Source organism: Aspergillus novofumigatus (genome assembly GCF_002847465.1).
Source record: "Aspergillus novofumigatus IBT 16806 chromosome Unknown P174scaffold_1, whole genome shotgun sequence".
NCBI classification, from domain to species: domain Eukaryota; kingdom Fungi; phylum Ascomycota; class Eurotiomycetes; order Eurotiales; family Aspergillaceae; genus Aspergillus; species Aspergillus novofumigatus.
In genome coordinates this window covers 1,819,123-1,837,838 of record NW_020194274.1, presented here as the reverse complement: position 1 = coordinate 1,837,838, position 18,716 = coordinate 1,819,123, and the positions used below count along the sequence as shown (strand labels likewise).

At 47.9% G+C, this 18,716-nt stretch overlaps 5 protein-coding genes and 3 non-coding genes across 8 annotated transcripts; 5 read left to right on the top strand and 3 right to left on the bottom strand.

Moving 5' to 3' along the window:
- Window positions 1–3,430: 3,430 nt before the first annotated feature.
- On the bottom strand, window positions 3,431–3,559 carry P174DRAFT_t6. The gene has a single exon. It is a non-coding gene; the product is annotated as a tRNA-Leu (tRNA).
- A 437-nt stretch (window positions 3,560–3,996) lies between these two features.
- Window positions 3,997–4,128, bottom strand: P174DRAFT_t5. Its single transcript has one exon. It is a non-coding gene; the product is annotated as a tRNA-OTHER (tRNA).
- Window positions 4,129–4,788: 660 nt separating this feature from the next.
- On the top strand, window positions 4,789–4,919 carry P174DRAFT_t18. Its single transcript has one exon. It is a non-coding gene; the product is annotated as a tRNA-OTHER (tRNA).
- Window positions 4,920–5,638: 719 nt separating this feature from the next.
- P174DRAFT_447147 (uncharacterized protein) lies at window positions 5,639–9,198 on the top strand (the record flags this gene model as incomplete). The annotated part of the gene is made up of 4 exons (XM_024828645.1): window positions 5,639–7,420; window positions 7,471–8,099; window positions 8,175–8,642; window positions 8,701–9,198. The coding sequence occupies 4 exons, from the start codon at window positions 5,639–5,641 to the stop codon at window positions 8,954–8,956; spliced, it is 3,135 nt and encodes a 1,044-aa protein (XP_024687126.1). The 3' UTR covers window positions 8,957–9,198.
- A 440-nt stretch (window positions 9,199–9,638) lies between these two features.
- P174DRAFT_436957 (uncharacterized protein) lies at window positions 9,639–10,198 on the top strand (the record flags this gene model as incomplete). Its single annotated transcript, XM_024826163.1, has 1 exon — window positions 9,639–10,198. A coding segment is annotated over exon 1 (238 nt), but the record flags the coding sequence as incomplete, so codon positions are not given.
- Window positions 10,199–12,489: 2,291 nt separating this feature from the next.
- On the top strand, window positions 12,490–12,764 carry P174DRAFT_416264 (uncharacterized protein; the record flags this gene model as incomplete). Its single annotated transcript, XM_024824480.1, has 2 exons — window positions 12,490–12,671; window positions 12,734–12,764. 2 exons carry the CDS (start codon window positions 12,490–12,492, stop codon window positions 12,762–12,764), a joined length of 213 nt encoding a protein of 70 aa, XP_024687124.1.
- An 823-nt stretch (window positions 12,765–13,587) lies between these two features.
- P174DRAFT_361758 (TFIIIC subunit 6 family protein) lies at window positions 13,588–14,549 on the bottom strand (the record flags this gene model as incomplete). The annotated part of the gene is made up of 2 exons (XM_024821805.1): window positions 13,588–14,370; window positions 14,445–14,549. The coding sequence occupies 2 exons, from the start codon at window positions 14,547–14,549 to the stop codon at window positions 13,588–13,590; spliced, it is 888 nt and encodes a 295-aa protein (XP_024687123.1).
- Window positions 14,550–16,027: 1,478 nt separating this feature from the next.
- P174DRAFT_399401 (uncharacterized protein) lies at window positions 16,028–18,511 on the top strand (the record flags this gene model as incomplete). The annotated part of the gene is made up of 3 exons (XM_024823870.1): window positions 16,028–16,067; window positions 16,123–17,516; window positions 17,587–18,511. 3 exons carry the CDS (start codon window positions 16,028–16,030, stop codon window positions 18,031–18,033), a joined length of 1,881 nt encoding a protein of 626 aa, XP_024687122.1. The 3' UTR covers window positions 18,034–18,511.
- Between the last annotated feature and the right edge of the window lie 205 nt (window positions 18,512–18,716).

Here is an 18,716-nt window from a genome sequence, read left to right as displayed (position 1 = left end):
CGGCAATGGCATAGCCCTTCCCCAGATTCAGTGCATAATGTTGAGGTCCAGGCTCTCCCTAACTTCTAAGCAGCAGTTCAACAAGGAGACTGGAAAAAAATTAGTCCATCAGCTGACTGGAACCAGTCACGTCCTCCACTTAGTAGGGCTGGATCTTCCTAAATGGGATTTCAATGTGTCATGGTGGCCAGTATTCACAAATCATCGCCTGCAATTGTTGCATGCGACAGGATTTCTTCTGTTTCTCCTGCGTAATATGCCTCAGGAGAAAATGCCTCAAATTGCGCAAAACGTTGTGCTTCATATCAGGTACCAAGGTTGATAGTGCAGTGCACGGGGGAGTATGTTGGCGATCTATGTGCGCTATGTCGAGTTTGAGTACGGTCCCAGATGCCATTTCGATAGGTAACGACCTCCTATTTTGCCCTTTACCTACAGTCTGCCGGAGCACATGTCCACTGCATCTTTTACTGAAAGACTTTAGACATCGATGTGGAAGTTGATATCTCGACTCGGCTGTCTTCCGTATACCCAAGTGCAACCGCGCTCTGACCACCCTTACGAGATCAACGTCACTACAGTAATCCGTAGAAAACAGCAGAAACACTGACCCGGTAGAACTGATCAATCAGGCTTCACAGTACCTGGAGACTTTGGAGACTTTGGAGGCTTCTCCATGGTCTACTACCTAACAGAATCGTCCGAACAGAATTTTCGTCGAGGCTGCGGGGTAGTCCGTCCGCTGCCGTACCTGACTTAGACTCCCTAGTCAATTTGCGGGGTGATTGTAGTCTACTCCGTCGGTTGTCGATGATTTACATTTCGGAGTAAGTACGGAGTAGTCAAAATTAAAACCTGATCCTCGTTCTAGACAGGACTATTTCCATCACATCATCGCCAGCACGGAGTTTCCATTATTTTCATTATTCAATTAATGGCTCAATCGTCCCCCATATTACCCCATACGATCAATTCTATCCCAACAAGAAGGAAAATTTCAAAGACATTGCGGGGTTCGTCTGATGTGATCCGAGGACGAGATCCAACCAGACTCTCCCAAGATCCCATCCCGGTCTCCACTTCCCGGTAGGCTGCCCGTGATGAGGTAAGAAGAAGTCGTCCTTGTACTACTCCTGGCATCTGAGACTTTGCGCTTCGGGACTGTCATTCGGCTATACAATGACGTGTTGCCGAGTAGGCTTACGGGGGAGGCGTTCAGACCTAAAGACTCGGGTCAAACCGCAGGAGAGGAATCACTTGCCTTGCGCAGTTATCAAATAGTCATTGAGCATGCACTTTGCTGGACGCAATCAGTCCGACAGAAATCGTACACAACTCGAACTGCATGTTCGTTGTTTGATCCGGTGACAATGTCATGAGCGGCTGGACTGAAAACGTGGAAGATGCTTCTGGCATTGGTCTGAATTATATAGCATCGTGCGAGCCTCGTATCTGGGAGCTCTTTCTGTTGGGCATACATCCTTGCATTGCGGACATGCGGTTTGCTCAAGTTCAGCTGTAGGGCTGTCTCCTCACAGCCGTTGAGCACAGAAACTTGTTCACTGACATGCATGTCCGTTCTGCACTTTGGAGGTAAATAGTGCATTCAGTGGCTGCTGATGTATCTACAGTACTTTTGTGTTGAGTACCTTCGTTGGACACCACGTAGCTACAAACATCAATGCATCAACGCCTCAACGCATAGATGCCAGGACCACCAAGTGTTCTCGGCTGACCATCTGAGAGACCTCCAATCCTGCACTCAGGACCACGGGTTCATTCTCTTCCTGCCCCGAGTATCTACACAGATAAGAAACCAAGGCGTGGCTGAACTGCGGCGTACTAATGGCAGCAGTGCCACTGACCGGCGGTGAGAATGATTGCTCTTCGATAGCTGCTCACCAGACTCATCAACTACTGTGAGCTTTATTATTGTTCATGTTTGATGTTCTGGACCGCTGATTAAACTGTATAGAAGAAAGTTGTAGCTAGGTACTGGCAGAAATAAAGATCCTTCAAGGTACTCCCTGGATCGCACTAAGAACATTGTAGTTCTTAGCCAGCTAAGCATGATCCCTTGCAAGAGAATGGGAAAGTCAACTAGCAATGATCGGTGTCATCTGATTTATTTGTTTACTCCTCGATACATATCATCTGATTATGCTCAATTCAGACGGATTCTGACACTTACTCGAGCTTAACTGCAATCTTCAAATCCACTGTGGTTAAATACTGCTTTCACCTAGATAATATAGTTCTCCATACTTGGGCATCTCAGCACCATTCCTATATGTCCGCCTCTTTGGCCTCCCAATGCCATGTCCCTCACTTGGGCTCCTTATCCCACCTATGTTCACTCCGATCATCTGATGACATACAACAACGATCTTCCACCTCCTGAATCTTACTCGTAAGCTCCTCCTCTTCAAGGGTGAACAGATCCTGCGCCGGTGTAATAATCAGTAGACTCCATAGAAATTATTCCAGATCCATGAATAACAGCAACAGCCGTTGATCTCTAAATTCAGTAACGCGTGGATTGCGATAATATGAATGACAGAACCCAAGAGAACCAGGGAAAACCATCCAGATCACAAAGCTAGGTTTCAGCAGAGGCTTCTTGGCTGTCGTGGGTACGGATATGCATGTCATGTCATAGAGTCACGTCACAGGGCAATGAGCAGTTCATCAATCGCTTTGGCTCTGCGTAAGGGCGAGGACGACAGTATCGCCAGTGCTAGAGTAGCGCCTGCGCCGAACCCGGTTAGGGATCTGTGCGACGTGTCAAATCTTTCCAGGTGAGACCATACCCAGCTCAATGCGTCTTTGGAATCGTTGTACGCAGCGCCAGGTAGTATTATGGGTCAATCACAGTGTAGCCCGTGTGATCCGCGACATATCGGCAGAACCCATCGTCAGCCAAACAAGGTAAGCAAAAAGCCGCTGCCACAGAAGTCTCGGAGAACCAGGGAAGAGTTCAATGCTTCTTGGTCTCTGTAGACGTGAATCTAATAGTGCGATTAGAGCCTCGAGACGTTATGGTCTCGACTTCGTCAGGATGACGGTTGATTTTGATCTGTAGGCGAAAAGTAACCAGCAGAAGGCAGCAATGCACTTGTTCAAGTAGTATTCCATGACCCTACTTGGTCATGATGTGTCAGTTATGGAGGCAGGTCGACCGCCAAGCTCATGTAGTGGGCTCTTGTATGTCTGGAAAAGTATAGAGGGATCACTCATTATATGATGACAGCATGCCGCTGGATCGATCACCAATTGCACATTGTTGACGATGACCTGCAGCGATTATGGTCGTGGTAAAAAATAATTAAAGGATATAGTTATTCGATGAATAGGAAGAAATCAGGACGGGAAGAAAGGGAAAAGGAGCGAAAAGAGATTAAAAAATTAAAAAAGAAAAAAAAAGATGGGATGAGGCTGACCCGACTTGAACGGATAACCTTAAGATCTGGAGTCTCTGTTACATTGTTAGACAAATGTTGTTTGAACTGCTTAGAGTAATTTGGAACTTACCACGCGCTACCAATTACGCCACAGCCCCAATGGTTGCATTTTTTGGCGGTTCATCAGGTTTTGTAGCAGGATTAAATTTCAAGCAACTAATCAACAATACGCAGGCGACTGGACTTGAACATGTCCGTCAGTCATTGCTACGGCAGTCGTCATAAGTATAATTTCGCTCTTCATGACCTCCCACAATGAGTTCTTAAGGTGGGTTGGAATTCGCCTGTGACAATCGAACCCCTTTACGGAATACCAATATAAAAATATTTCCGGCACTTTACACCGAGTTCAGACTATGTTCATCCGAAGGCACCGCAGACCTCTGGTCACGAATCTCAAAGCTTAAGGCAGCTTGTGCATCTTGCAGCATTCCGAGGACCAAAAATATGCAGATCTTCCCATTGATGCTCCAGTATATTTACCAACTCAACAGTCCTTCCACATAGAGCCACGCGAACAGAGCAAAAAAAGAAGTGAGGCTGACCCGACTTGAACGGATAACCTTAAGATCTGGAGTCTCTGTGAAAATTTATTAGAACAAGTTGATTAACTTATGTAAGACTGTTGATATAACATACCACGCGCTACCAATTACGCCACAGCCCCGGAGGTATATACCCGATTTGGTTTTAATCAATTGTATGACAGCCAGGATATCTAGCTAAGCGACGCTGATATCCATAAGCTAGGTCTCTACTGCCGCTGCGCAGGTTGTTACATATGCACTCGTGCGACAAGCATAAGGTACCTTGTCGACCAACTTACTGCTAACTCCTCCTTGTCGAATCAGAGGTTTATTATCATATAAGAGACACTGAGAGCATATATAACTATGATTTTGGATCATTAACTGTCCGAATCAGCAGGTCTAGTTTTATCTGACAGCAGCCGACGCCAACACAGGCTTGCTCTTAACATAAACAGTTAAGTGGCTGCTCAAAAAGTTATGTAGTGGTCCGGGCATGATATAGTCAGAAGATTAGGTCCATTAAGAGAGCTCGAGTAAATCAACAACAAAGTGTCTCGATGAACATCCCACACCGAGCATAAGGGGGTCGCAGCACTCCATTATCTTCCAGAGGAAGGAGAGTAAGGGCAGTGAGGTCACTTATATGTTGACCAATATGAGCAGCGCATATACGGGAGAGTTGTAGGTCTCTCCAATTGGGCAACTTCATATTGACGCGTTGGACATTGCCATAGACTCGGCTCTACGATTCTGCAATGCGCTATAAGATGAATTGGAGCGCCTGATTATCACCTTAAGGGGCTGTGGCGTAATTGGTAGCGCGTGGTATGTTCCATCAACAGTCTTACATAAGTCAATCAGCTGTTCTAATAAATTTCCACAGAGACTCCAGATCTTAAGGTTATCCGTTCAAGTCGGGTCAGCCTCACTTCTTTTTTTCCTTCTTTTCCCCCTTCATTCAATCAACCTTCATTATGTCTTTTTTTTTTATTGGTAATAAAGACGCAACACTCATTAAAATGTAGCAAAGTGTCTATGCGATTATAATTCCATCACGCTAAGGACCATGCTTTCTACAGTTCTCAGCTGGAATATATGGTGTTTGGCGTGTGGCACTTCCTCCGCGGGCATATATATTCACCTGATGGTCCTCACCATACTACGGCCTATACTGTATCAACAGGCTGGAACTTGGCTCACACACACCTAGAATATCTGGTCTGAAAACAAAGGGAAATAAACTAATCATACATTAGAAATTAGAATGTTTTCAACAGCCGCTCGTTTTCCATATAACCGTCGCCAATTGGTAGGACAGCAATATATGATTAATACACATCTATGGAGTTAATGGCCACTGCTGGATGAAAGCCAACAGTATGTTAGGTAGTATTCACATTTACCTTGTGCCCCAAAGGAGATTCCTGGTACTGTTAACGGGTCCTTCCACTATTTGGCGGTTATTATAGGCAAGTAGGCCTTGCGAATACAGAACTATTCACTGTCAACACCAGGACCCCCATGTCCTGAGGTAAGAAATACAGGAACAGAATCTCATGTCACCTTCTCCTACGAGATATGTCCAGCAAAATCTTCTCTCGCCTAGACAAGAGTTCCTCATGCGAGGTACTGTCACATTAATTCCCAATGGAACAACATCGCGACGACTATCTTCATATTCTATCACAAGGCCCTGCCTTTGTCGAAACGAAGCGGAATCACTCGCAGGATGACTCTGATATACTACACACAAAAGGCGTACATGGTTTGCGGCGAGACATCCGTCGGATTATCATTGATCGCCTTGCCAGACATGGAGTATCCACAGAGGGCATTCCGGCATTGATGCTCGAGCACTGCCTTCCAAAGAATGATGCTTATACGAAAGACTGGAAGGCCCTTATTCACACACCTCTCAAAGTCTCAGATCAGATGCTTCTAGACATGCTTGGGCTAAGGACGGCAATGGAGAGAACGCAACCCGACAATGGCAGTCGGCAAACCTTTGTCTATATCCGTTCATTTCAACTGACCGTGGTTCAACTAATCGACATCATTGCAGAGTTCCATGGAACCGGTCTTCAATATGCAAAGGCGACTGCGTGGCTGAGGAGTATAGAAATGATGCGACCCCAGGAGCTGGTCTTTGTGAGATATGTGGGGAGAACGACTCGAGAGGCTCTCCGACGACACCGAGAGGATTTACTTATACGGAAAACTGGGTTTCTGGCCAGATTCCTCTCCACCCTAGAGAAGAATTACCCAATGGTGATAGACTCAGCAATGATCCATGTATTTCCAGCCAGACAACTCAAGGGACTGCGCGAAGTGTCTAAATATAACAGAATCAGTGAGCAGGCAGCAATAGCATTACTGGGCCTGCCCTACTTGTTGAATCAAACGATGACCGACTTCGTCGACTGGCAGTTTGACCCAAGTCCATCATATCGCCAGGCATTTGTGGCCCTTGCTACCGACACTATCTCTCGCATGAGTCCTTCCAGATTTCATAAACGCCCCGCACCGATGTCCCTCATAGCTTGGGGGAACGGAATTCAAAGATACGCAAGAGAGCACAAGCAAGCGGTGTCAGTTTGGCGGAACAGTTGTCATGAATTTCCTGACCTCCTCAAGCATATGATGGTCAAACAGGCAACACCCTCTCTGTTTGAGGGCAAGTATGTACTTATGCTCACCGTTGGAGCCGGGATTAGCCATGGCAGCTACAGAACGGCCGAAGCATTTTATACTGGACACAGCAGCTCAGCGACCCTGATAAAATCTTTTCTATCAAGGCTCTGGCGGTGGGAGCAACCGAGAAACTGTGTTGAGCATGTCCTAAGCGATCTCATTGACGCCGGTGCTTTTCCATTTGTGGATTTATGTCCCTGGCACAAGGCAGAGGGGAGTAATCTACAAGCAGCGGCTGGCTTTTTGAAGCAATACATTGGGTTGACAAAGCCACTAATCATGCTGACATTCTCAGTCAAGCCTTCATCACTTATAGCCTCGGGCTTTGAAAGGTCACAAGGCAGCGCTTCCGACTTTTGGACTCGAGTTGGTAGTTTGGAGCTTGTGCACCCAGCGGAAGGGCTATGCTGCATACAGATTCCATGTTTTCATCCAGGTCAAGGACGATACTCAATCAAGCCAGCTGTTTTCCTCAAAGTCTTTGATATGACACTCTGGGTCTTGCTACTTACCATCAATGTGACACTCGATTCAATGGCGAAGTTTGACGCAACGAATCGGCATGGTTGGTGTGAGTTTATCAAAGCAAACGTCGAGAGTATCCTGCATGATCAAGGTTTCTGCACAAAGTTCAACAATCTTAAAGCAAGTCTGTATTCTGAGAGACCGACACCTGGAATGGCCTGGCCTACCTCGAGTGATAGAATCGCCACTGCGGTAGCGACGCGAAAAGACGTAGTACGTGCACACTCTTTTTATTTATGACGTTGGTCATTCACATTCCACAGGATCGGTACATATACAGCGGCTATGCAGTAGACGGCAGCATGTCCACAAGACGAAGGCAACAAGTCTACCGCTTATGGATTATGGATATACCAGAGCTCCACGTACACATCAACCGCGACAGGGCCCAAGATTGGTTCACATGGGCTAATCATCTAGAAGAAGGGACATCTTTTTTTGTTCATGCCATGGCCCTAGCAATATGGCAGGTATACTCAGCCGAATCTTTTCCGACTATTCTTGGCCCACATGTATCCATTTTGCAGTTTCTCAAAGGATTGAGCCTAGGTGACTGCCTGAGTGAAAATCTTACCCGTGTCATTAATTCACGTCAGAAATGGGCCTCCTCTAAGGACGTACTCGAAACCCTCACGCTCGAGCTGTCGATTGATCAGCGGTTATGGCAGCAAATGCACGATGAGCCCATCCATAGCAGCTTGTCTGTAGCTGTTCTGTCGCGATACAAACCGTTGTATCAGGCGCAGTTAAACGGGAGAGAGGTATTTCTTTGGAAGAATCGGTCGCTTGCTCTTCATTGGGCAAGCCCTTCGGGAGTCAACTATAAATTCGTACTGCGCGCTCCTCAATCCAGTCAAAACGAGACGTACGCTCGAAGGAAGTTCTTGTTTTTGTGAGTTCCTCTTCTACTGTGGCAATGTACTTGCGGAAAAAGAAAGAAAACTACAGCATCTGACCTAGGGCTCAGTACAAAAGACGGAATAGACCTTCGCGATAGTAATGGCGACTCATGTTTGGTGCACGGAGGGGCATTGGGGTCACAAAATATGGTCACGTTCCCTGTCCACCGACTCCCCAGTTGTCAAGACACTCCAATCTTGGGGGAGCAACTGGTTAGACTCTGGGAATTTGAGACAGGCCACGATTGGAAGGAAACCACTTCCCCGCAACCGATTACAGTCCTAGCTTCGCTGGCTGACGACGAGCAATATTGTCTTCCAGAAAGTTACTTCATTGGGGAAGGTCTGGAGTTGATACGATGGAACTGGACAGGCGAAAAATTGGCACCGTACAGAAAACCACCGAGTCCAGCAGACGAGATGTGGCTTTTGTGGATGTGTCTTCAGCAACACTGGCCGGACGGAGGGTTGCTGTTTATCGGGATCCCAGAGAAATGGCCATCACGAAGGGATAATATCTGGACACGTTTCAGAGAGTGAGACTACCCTTTCGTCCAAGCTGCAAATGCCACTCAAAGCTGACGATTCTTGTAGCTTCCTTGAGCAACCCCTTGTTCGTAAACACCCTCGAATTAGCCTTGTCAAAGCATGGACTCGTGACCTTCTGCACACCCACAAAACATCCCAGATGCTCAAGAACCTGGCACATCTCTGTCGGATCTCGGAGAAGAAGAAGATCCAGGCTCGAGACCGTGCAAGGATTCAGAAAGAAGGGAAGGATGTCAAGATTGCGGGTACGGAGCTTCGCATACAACTTTTATGGCCACGGAGCGCACATCCATCATGTTAGGTATTGATGAGAGAGTTGGACTTAATGATTCGCCGTCTTAGCTGGACGCCAGTTATCTGGACGGACGTCGGAATGATGGTTAATGATCAGTTCAGACTCCTCACGACCGCCGACTCGTGCTGATCAGCGATAAATCAGAACAAAGTGAGAGATCCGATAGGTAACTGAGCGGAATATTGAGTATCTCCAGCCTTTAGAATAACCCATGATGAATAGCCGGGGTCCATGTCCTGCCGTTACTGTTCTCATCGTTCGTCAACTTCTTTCGCAGTAGTTGAAAGTTTGCTATTACTTAGTCTCAAGATACATACTCAAGTACTCCTGCATCGATCACCTGCATTGGAGCGCCCGTCATTGTGATACGCTACTGTCATCTCTCTGACCCATTTGCATAATCTGATGCCTCCGTTGAGTTTATACTTTTACGTGTTTCAACCGGCTTCTAGAAATTCGGAAAGAATCATTGTTAGACTAGTTTGTGGATACTGGATTGACCTCTCGGGCCATATCCCCTTCGGGAATCCTTCGTCTTTCTTGCCCGATGGGGTATGCGGCAACCTCGTAATGTGACAGTAGATACAGAAGATTCTGCTTCTGAATATCTTTGGTGGATAAAAGATACAATCATTGGATTATTGGATTGTTAGTTAGTATCACTAGATTAACTATTAGGATAAGAGTGCCTACATTCAATCATGACCTTGGTATATGATTAGACCGATAATCCATTTCCTTGTTCAGCAGTCGTGTTCATAGACTACCTGATGTTGATACTGTATGGCGTTAGATACCTTATGGGTCCTAATCTTTTGGAGACAGAGATGCGTTGCGCGATATTCAGATCTTCGTCCCACTCGGTCTTCCGTAGAGTTGCTCCAGTATTCTGAAGTAGTTATCCGCACTCATTTGCCATTCTCGAGTACCGAATCTATGTTTAATTTAGTCGCACTCCAGTATGCGACCATAGGGTATGACAAACAGGCTTCCCATTTAGTTAGCTGTACTCCGTACTTAAAATAGTATTATTAACATAGCTCGAAGTTATACTCCGAAACCTAGACCTGTAGCAGAGCTGTTGAACGTAAGTCACGGCTGAAGCATTTGAAGCCCCTTAATATAATAAACAGACGGTAAGTAATGGTATTTGAATGAGTTCCCCGTTTCTACGAGGTTCCCAGAGAATATCGGAGCTTCAATGGATTTGATTAATGGCCACTACAGGAAAGACTAGGAAGGATCAGCTTGGAGGACGAAATCATCTTCCTTATGGAGTGATCTGGAGTGATTCCCTTCGGGGTAACTCCGTATGTCTGGCACAATCTAGTCTAGTCTAGTTTAGCCTACGGAGTATTGGATTCTTGAATTCTTCCATCAAAGTTCTAGGCAAATGCAGCAGCTCCTAGATACCTCTCCGACAGTTTGGTTAGCTTCAAGCCGATCGCCGCCTCCTGCGTAAGGACTGATATATGAATGCATAGTTGCGGTGGTCTATTGGATATAGCTGGTCTTTAATATGGATCCCTTACGGGAGCTTCCCCGGGATTTCGAGAATTAACATCAACAATACAGTTTAGCTTTTGAAATGGTTACATCTTCCATTAACCAGGTGAAAGTCAGTCTACTCCCTATTCCCATAGAATATTCCCTCACAAGGGATTTCGGTTACTTTCCTTTCCCTCTTTGCCGGTATGGCAGGCTACCTCGCCAGCGAATTAGGTTGGCGTGCTTTCTGCCTGATTCTGCCCGTAAGGGAGCAGCAGTGCATGCTTTTGACTCTCGTACTCCGTCCCTTTGAGACAAATAATAATTAGATACCCAGTCAAGGCAGAAAGTGTGACATGTCTGCCACTACAGGAGCACTTAATGCTCAGACAAATCTGAATGAACACTACTCCGTACCTCCGTACGATCACCCCCTTTCCTGAATAAGAATCAGTAATGAACCAAATCCGTCGTAGAAATCCCTGACTCGATCTGTCCCGGCCTCACGGTGGCCCTTTCGAATTCTCCCTTGGCTCCTTACAGTAGGAGAGTGTACTATGCCTAGCTTTTTGACAAGTGTGGAAAGACTTGGCAGCTCCTTCAAGGCTCTCACCCCCACAGTCTCCATCGAATGCACACGTATGCATCTCCAATCTCCATACTTTCTCCAGCTTCTTCCTTTAGCCACCGGCTGTTCGCCTGCCTATCAGGTACTCAGGTTACTTGCATATGCCCCCATCTTACCCCCTTTGTTCCTAATTCTTCCACCACCAGAGCCACCTCACCAGTCACCACCCAAAGGTCGCCTTGCTTTTTCCCCCGGAGCACAATAGCTTCCCCCGGGTTTACGTTCCCGCCCTTCCGTCCGTCGTGGCAAGCATGCGCAACGTACACTAAAGTCCGCCTGGATACCCAACGGACCAACAACACTACTTACTACTACTTCTAGTCCAGTACTACTATCTGGTCCCTAGGTCTGGGAAGAAACCTCAATCAAATAAATGCCAGTAAAACAGGGCGGACGCCCATCGTACTTTGAGGGAAAACACCCTGGATCCCTTCCTTTAGGGCGATGATCGCTAACGGCCAAACATTTGCCTGGAGTCCCTGGACCTAGACTAGGCGATGGACATGACAAAAGGGTGATGGCGATATCCGACTGGGGTAAAAATAATAATAATAATAATAATAATACTACCTAATATTTGTCCGATACGATTAAAATGATCTATGGACGTTTGACTGGATGCTTCAGCAATGTACACTAACTAGCTCCTGGCTGGGCCCCCAATCCAATCCTCACTTATATCGGCTGGGTGTCTCCCTAGGTCCTTTAGATGCTTGATCAGTCTTTTACTTTTCCAAATCTCTGCTGCTTCTCTCCAGTTTTTCCAGGGTCATACTACCACATTCTCTATCTGCTCTGGTCTGCCCGTCGTGGACAGCTCACCGGCTTACAGCTCGCCACTTGTTAACACTCTACAGTGTTGTATCCAGAGCCCTGAGTACCCTCAGCTCTCTGTACTGTCTCTCCAAACAATATTATATCTCTTGTCATACCATCTGCTGCTGTGACCTGAGATTACTTATTTCTCTCGCTTAGTCCATCGCACGCTGCTTGTACCAACCCAGCAGCCTTTTGACCTCGCCGAGGACCTTGTATATCATTACATCATCGGGATAATCCTCCAGCGTACGTACACTCTGTTTGCTTTTCTCTTCCCTGTCCCGGATGAAGGATCTTCACGAGCGATTCGCCTTCTCCAAAGACTCAAAAATTACATCACATGGCATTCGGCGATGGAGCTTTTCTCCTCACTCTGTTTCGGCCATACTCCCTTCATCGGGGATTCTCGGAGGTATCTCTCTCGGAATAAAGGTAGCTAACAAGGGTATGCTGTCTATATAGATTTATACAGCTTCAGTCCAGCCAGCTCAGCCCATTCTTTCCCAATCGTACTCCTACCTCAGTATCTTTCCATCGAATTCTCCAGCTCACCTGGGTCGCCATCACATTCCCAACATCAATTCAACCACAAGTATCTATCGCAATGGCCTCACCCATCCCTTCACACCCTCCCTCCCGTCCCACCCTCGTGACACCCTCGACCTTCACCCAGGACATCTCCCGCGCGATCCTCGCGTCCGCCGACGGGCCTAAATCCATCCATCTCGACTCGCACCCTCACGTGGCGCTGGAGTATCCCCCTCCTCCTCCCCCGTCGCCCGTCGAGTCAAGAACAACGCATTGTTTCTGGGGGAGAGAGGGGAAACGAGCCTGACCGTCGTTCCCAGCTGCTGCCGTGTCTGCGACGGAGTGCCATAAATCTTGCATTGCGACTTTGATTCTTCTGCTGTTTTATGGAGTCAGTTTTTAGGTTTTTCAGTTTTTGTTTCCTGTACTTTTTCAGCGAGCCTCATCTGTTTCCTCTGTTTCTCGGTGGTTCTGTCAGAGTACGTTCGGAATTGGTTCGGTTTGGAAAAGCAGGCATTGACTTGTCATCTTATTGATTGATTTGGTTTCGGGTCTTCATGGCGTCGCGAGTCGTTTACCGTGTGATATAATATCGGCTAGCTAGCGAGTCTTCATATTCACATCTTTTGGTTTCATTCCCTCGGTCTCATAGGATGCATCCACGGACTAGATCGCGCTTGACATATCAGTTAATGGAATGGTTGCTGCAGGCACAGTTCTGTCCCACAAGACGATGGGATTGAGTTGAGACATCAGACGTAAGCATTACACAATGATGCATGGGTTCTTTCGGTTCAATCCTTGTCCAGGACCAATAGACAGGACAAACATATGGCAAGTTGGCCAGCTCAGTTGAGAATGCGGCGAGAGCAACCAAAGAGTATTATGTAGGTTCAGACTCGATCCAAGGCCCAGCAGTTATCGTTCAACCATTGTGCCCTGCATAGCAAGGTCGAAAAGTGCCTCTGTGGTTCAACCGAGTGCGTTACCGACCAGATTCTTCATCCTCGACCGAGACTTGAACTGCCTCGAGTGACCACATTGCGGTTCGATTTTGATGCTGGCGAGCTGCACCGCGGTGTTGTGCCAAACAGTCGTCCATATAACTTCAATGGCACCTTGCAATCGCTTCAAGTAGACCTCGCAGGTAACAAAGGCTAACTTTGTAGGCACATCAACGGGACTGGGTCGCTTCGTCCGACATCCCCGGCCCAAATTTCTGGCCATTAATTTCAGTGTAGAGCTCTTCCAACGCGGTCAATGCCACGGCATCTCCTCGACTCGCAGCTTCGCTAAGCCGCTGGACCTCTGCAAGTTCCTCCTCCGTTCGAGCCCAGCCGCGTAGTCGATCCTCCAGATTCTGCGTACGTTTCGTACTGAAGACAGTGCGCACAGTGTCTGTCTCACCTCTTTGTCTCTTGATGTGCATCAGTCGCTCCAGGAATCGAGCTTGACTCGACTGCGGTCCCGTCTTGCGGAGCACGTTCGCCGTTTCGGCTGTTTGTATGGAGGGCTCCTGAGTTGACCCTGAGCCGGAACCGGAGATCAGGTTCGCTTTGCGACCGAGAATTTTGACGCTGTTGGCGGCAATGAGGTCAAAATCCTTACCGCTCCTCAACGGAGAGATCTGCGGCAATGCAGACTCTAGGTCAGGTTCATGACGTTCATGACCCGTCTCTGGACGAGTGAAGAGTAGCTCTGTCCCGATCTGGTCTGCCCATGTGCAACTGAAGATTTGATTTTGGTACGAGACTATTGGGTTGGTGGTGTGAAGGCCAAGGATTTGGACGCGCTCTGAAGGAACGTTGTCAGGCTCGGTGCTGTCAATGGCTGGTTCATGGCCATCGGTCGGAGTCAGGGTAGTTGGAACTGCAGCAGTAGACGAAGCCGGGTCACGGCGTCTGGGAGGACGGATGGGGCCGTGAAGGGAGGTCAGGTCGAGATTGAGGTAGAAGGTCTGACCGTATGGGAAACAAATTAAGCTCAAGCGAACGCCTAGAAAGAGCGAAAGGAACAAGCAAACAATCATACCTCGGTGTCGACCTCGTGATATTCATATTCGTAGTCGGAGTCATGATCCTCATCTGTCAACATGGCCGGGTCCAAGACCAATATCGGCTCGGAATGAGACTGCATGATTTAGACCGGCAGGTTCATTGGGCATAAACAGCTAGCTGGAAGAGAACGACTAGCCAGTTCAAAGTTCAAATGATCAACCCTGTTGAAATCAAAATTTGGATTGAAAGTCACAGTGCCCTCTCAAGATACATAGATTGATAGCTGCCTTAGCGCTCGAGGCCCTTTTTTCCCTTGGGCGAAGGGATAACGGAAGAAGGCGGCGGGCAGAAACTCCACTGGATCCGCTGGATAACACCTGGTGGGACTGGGACTGGTTAGACAGTCTTAGACTACCTTGGCCATGTTTGTGCTGGATGACTGATGAAGGGTCGAGGGCGAGGACGGAGGAACAGGGATTATTGATGACGATGTTTGATTTCCACAGGGCTGACCCATCGATAAGATACTAGAGCACTGTACTGTCGTCTGGGTTGGACAACGAACAGACAGAAATATCAACATACAGTAGCAGTATTATCAGTCTAGTACCTTAGTAACTAGAAAACATTATTATTAAGGTTCCTCTCTACTACTTGTAGTCTGAATATAGAGTATTGTACGAACGCCGTCATAATGATCTTCCCTTGTGCTTGTCAGTTTGCAAAGATTAACTTAACTCAATTCCTTCAGTCTAGTCTGGATCGTCCCTGGTGATCTCATCCTTTCGGGCTGCATTCATTCTTCCATCATCCTCCATCATTCCAATCCCCGGTTTCGTCCATCCCATCTTCTCTACCTACCCTCGCCTTACCCCTCCATATCAGCCAAAAAGTCAACAGTAACACGGTAACCATCCACAAAAAGTAAGCTACTCGTATTTATCATCATCATCATCTGTTGTCATCAATTGGCTTCTATGTTTCCATCAAGATCCATCAGCAATAACCAAGCAATCCAACCTTTAATAATGCTCTGCCCTACGGAAGATCACCGATGGTGTTATCCACATCCGTCGACTTCCGTGCAGAGACAACCCCATGCACCTCCGTCCAGATCCATCTGTTGATTCGATCATGTTCATGTTCATGTTCCCTGTTCGGTTCATACTTGCCTGCTTGCCGATCCGATTTGCCCTTCTTGTCGTCCCCTGTCCGCCTGCATCATCATTGGCACACATTTGTCAACCCGGCTCTGCGCGGAAGAAGCAAGGAGCTGATTTGCATGCTCGCTATCCACTGTCTACATGCGTCCGTCGATTTTTGCTGCTCTCACGTTCTCCGTTGAAGAATGATGATGTCCTTTTACTCTCTTTTTTCCCATCTATGTCTGTCATATTCACAACCATGACCCTCATAATTATCTAATCCCCTTCCGTTATACCCGGTCCCTCCTTCTGACTGGATGATCTCTAGCTTTTGTCTTTCCCTTTCTGTCCATATTATTTTGCATTTATTTTCTTTTCTTTTTACCCTGACTCGGTCGTTGCGCACGGGATCCATCACTCAAGTCGGTAGTGGTACTGGTCATAGCTGTTCTCGACCACTGCTAACCTGGCAATGCCTTCTTATAGTGTCGTCCCCTCCATCTTCGGGCCTGGTTGCCCTGACTCTCTGCTCTTTTTTGTACACGCTCCTCGTCTTCTGCCCCGTAGTCACCTCTCATGACCCTCATCTTTCCTCATTTCCCTCTGATGAGTCTTCCTTGACCATCCCGATCTCACTTGCGCCTGGCCGTGCAATCCCAACCAGGACATCTTTAAGCCTTACTACCCTTACTACTACTACGATAGCGGCCACGTCGACCAGTACTGCCCAAAATCACCAGGCTGATCCCTCGGTGCCTGATCCTTCTTCTAGAGCAAATACATCCAACGTCGGGGCTGTCTCCCTGGCTGTGGAGCAGATGATTGGCAAAGCGAAAGGCAGCATTATCGTTTTGTCTTCACTGATCGCGTATGTTTCGATCAATAGCTTAGTACGTGCCTTGAATCCGGACACATTCATCTGGTACGATGAGGACAGGGATGAGCAGCGCTGGATCGCATCCTCCCGGTCGTGGTTTGACCGTAAAGCCTGTCGCTGGCTGAGTCTCTGCGGTACCGCTCATTTCCACACGGTTGGTCCGCGCTTCGGCCAGCGGAAAGTCCTCACGGAGTCCAATGCCTCTGTCTCGGCGCAAGACGAGGCCGCTCCGTGGCGGTCCTTCTGGTTCCGAGAACCGGAGCATCCGGCGGATCAGTGGGATGATGATGCCGAACGTTCGCTCAGAGAGATACCCGACTATGTTTTTGAATATGCTCCTCTAGTGCATCTATTCTCCAAAGAGCAGTTCTGGCCATGCGATATCGCAGAGCACCTGTTCCACACCACGCCAATGTTAAACTACACGCCAGTGCAGTCACAGCATAATCATCCGACGTTGGAGGATCTGGACCAACTGAACCAATGGCAGGATGGTCGCTACGTCTTCTTGACCAGTAATGATGATGTGGAGGAACGGCCTCCGTGGATGGAAGGAGAAAAGAATATCCCTGTTTCGCCAGATGAGCACTCTGAAGAATCATGGTCTGACTGGGACGGTCGACTGGATGGGGCCATTCCGGGAGATACACCCGAGGGCCGCTTAAAATGGTATGACACGAACCACAAATTAATGTCGGAAGACGAAGCAGCCAATCTACCATTGGAGGATCTTGGTTACTCCAAGCCAGAGGATCTTCTGCAGGACGAGAGGGTCAGGGACGAGCTGCGGAAACGATACGGTGGCGAACCGATAAAGATGCAAGAGACCGGAGGCCGAAGTGACGCGCCTGCAGTGCTGCTCGTCGTGGACAAGGGCAACGGCATAGTCGATGCCTTTTGGTTCTTCTTTTACAGTTTCAATCTCGGAAATGTGGTCCTGAACGTGCGTTTCGGCAACCACATCGGCGACTGGGAGCATTGCCTCGTCCGTTTCTATAACGGCAAGCCTAAAGCTCTCTTCTTTAGTGCACATTCCGCAGGCGAGGCATATAGTTATGAAGCGGTGGAGAAAATCGGACAACGGGTAGGTTGCGACGTCCACACTGGTGAGGTTGAGTGAGTTAAGAGGCTAATCAATCGTTTCCAATGTGTAGCCAGTCATCTATTCCGCAGCGGGTACGCATGCCATGTATGCCACTCCTGGTGTCCATTCGTATGTTCTACCCTGGGGACTTCTTCATGACCAAACGGACCGAGGACCTCTCTGGGATCCTCTCTTGAATTCGCACATGTATACGTATGATCATGTGAATGACACGTTGCGCGCCTCCACAGCCAGCCCGTTGGCGCCTACGGAGTGGTTCTACTTTAACGGTCACTGGGGTGATAAGTTCTATCCTTTGGGGGATCATCGACAGTATCGCTTCGCGGGCCAGTATCACTACGTCAACGGTCCCCTGGGCCCACGGTTCAAGCATCTGGACCGCCGCAAGGTGTGCCAAGGACCCGACGAGGATCCTTGCGTGATTAAAGATTGGGTGGGCGAAAAGATGCGGCTCAAGCGCCTGTCGAATCCCCAGCCGCACGAGAATCCAGTGTGATCTGGTACTTCTCAAATGAAGCATCGCTGCCCTGGTTGGCACTGAAGCGATGTTTGGTTGAAATGTGTTCCAAGTGAACAACCTAGCGTATCCCCGTGGCAATCCCTGCTTCAGTGTTTGTTATCTGTTGCATTTATCGCATATACCCCTCAAGTTTTTTCATGTTTGCTTGTCACGGCATGGGGCTGGAGCTAGACGGTGAAACGACAACGCATATGACTGATGATGAGACCCAAGATTTCCTTTTATACTGATGTCGGAGTTTTCTGCAGCAGAAGGTGGAGTTACTGGATTCTTATGCTTTTATCTTTTTTTTTTCAGACTTTGGGCCTGGTGTTGCGGTTTATGGATCTTGATTATTACCTTATAGGGATAGACTCGGAAGACGTGATGTGGACTAAGTCGAAATCTCCGAAATATTAGAGAGCTAGACATTTCCCGGACCGCTGACTTTTAAAATGAATTGCTCATTCCACTCAATCACTAGGGAACCCTACAGAAGGACAGGGAAACAATCAAACGCTTGCTTGCTAAGGTAGAGCCATCAACTTCCAACAATGAGAACGATGTACTCAGCTCGCCAAGATGGGCAAAGAGGTATTGGACATCCAGTAAGGAGAGAAGAGAAAAGTAGACATAGACTCAGGTCGCAAGACTCAGACCTTCGATTAATCCCTCCAACC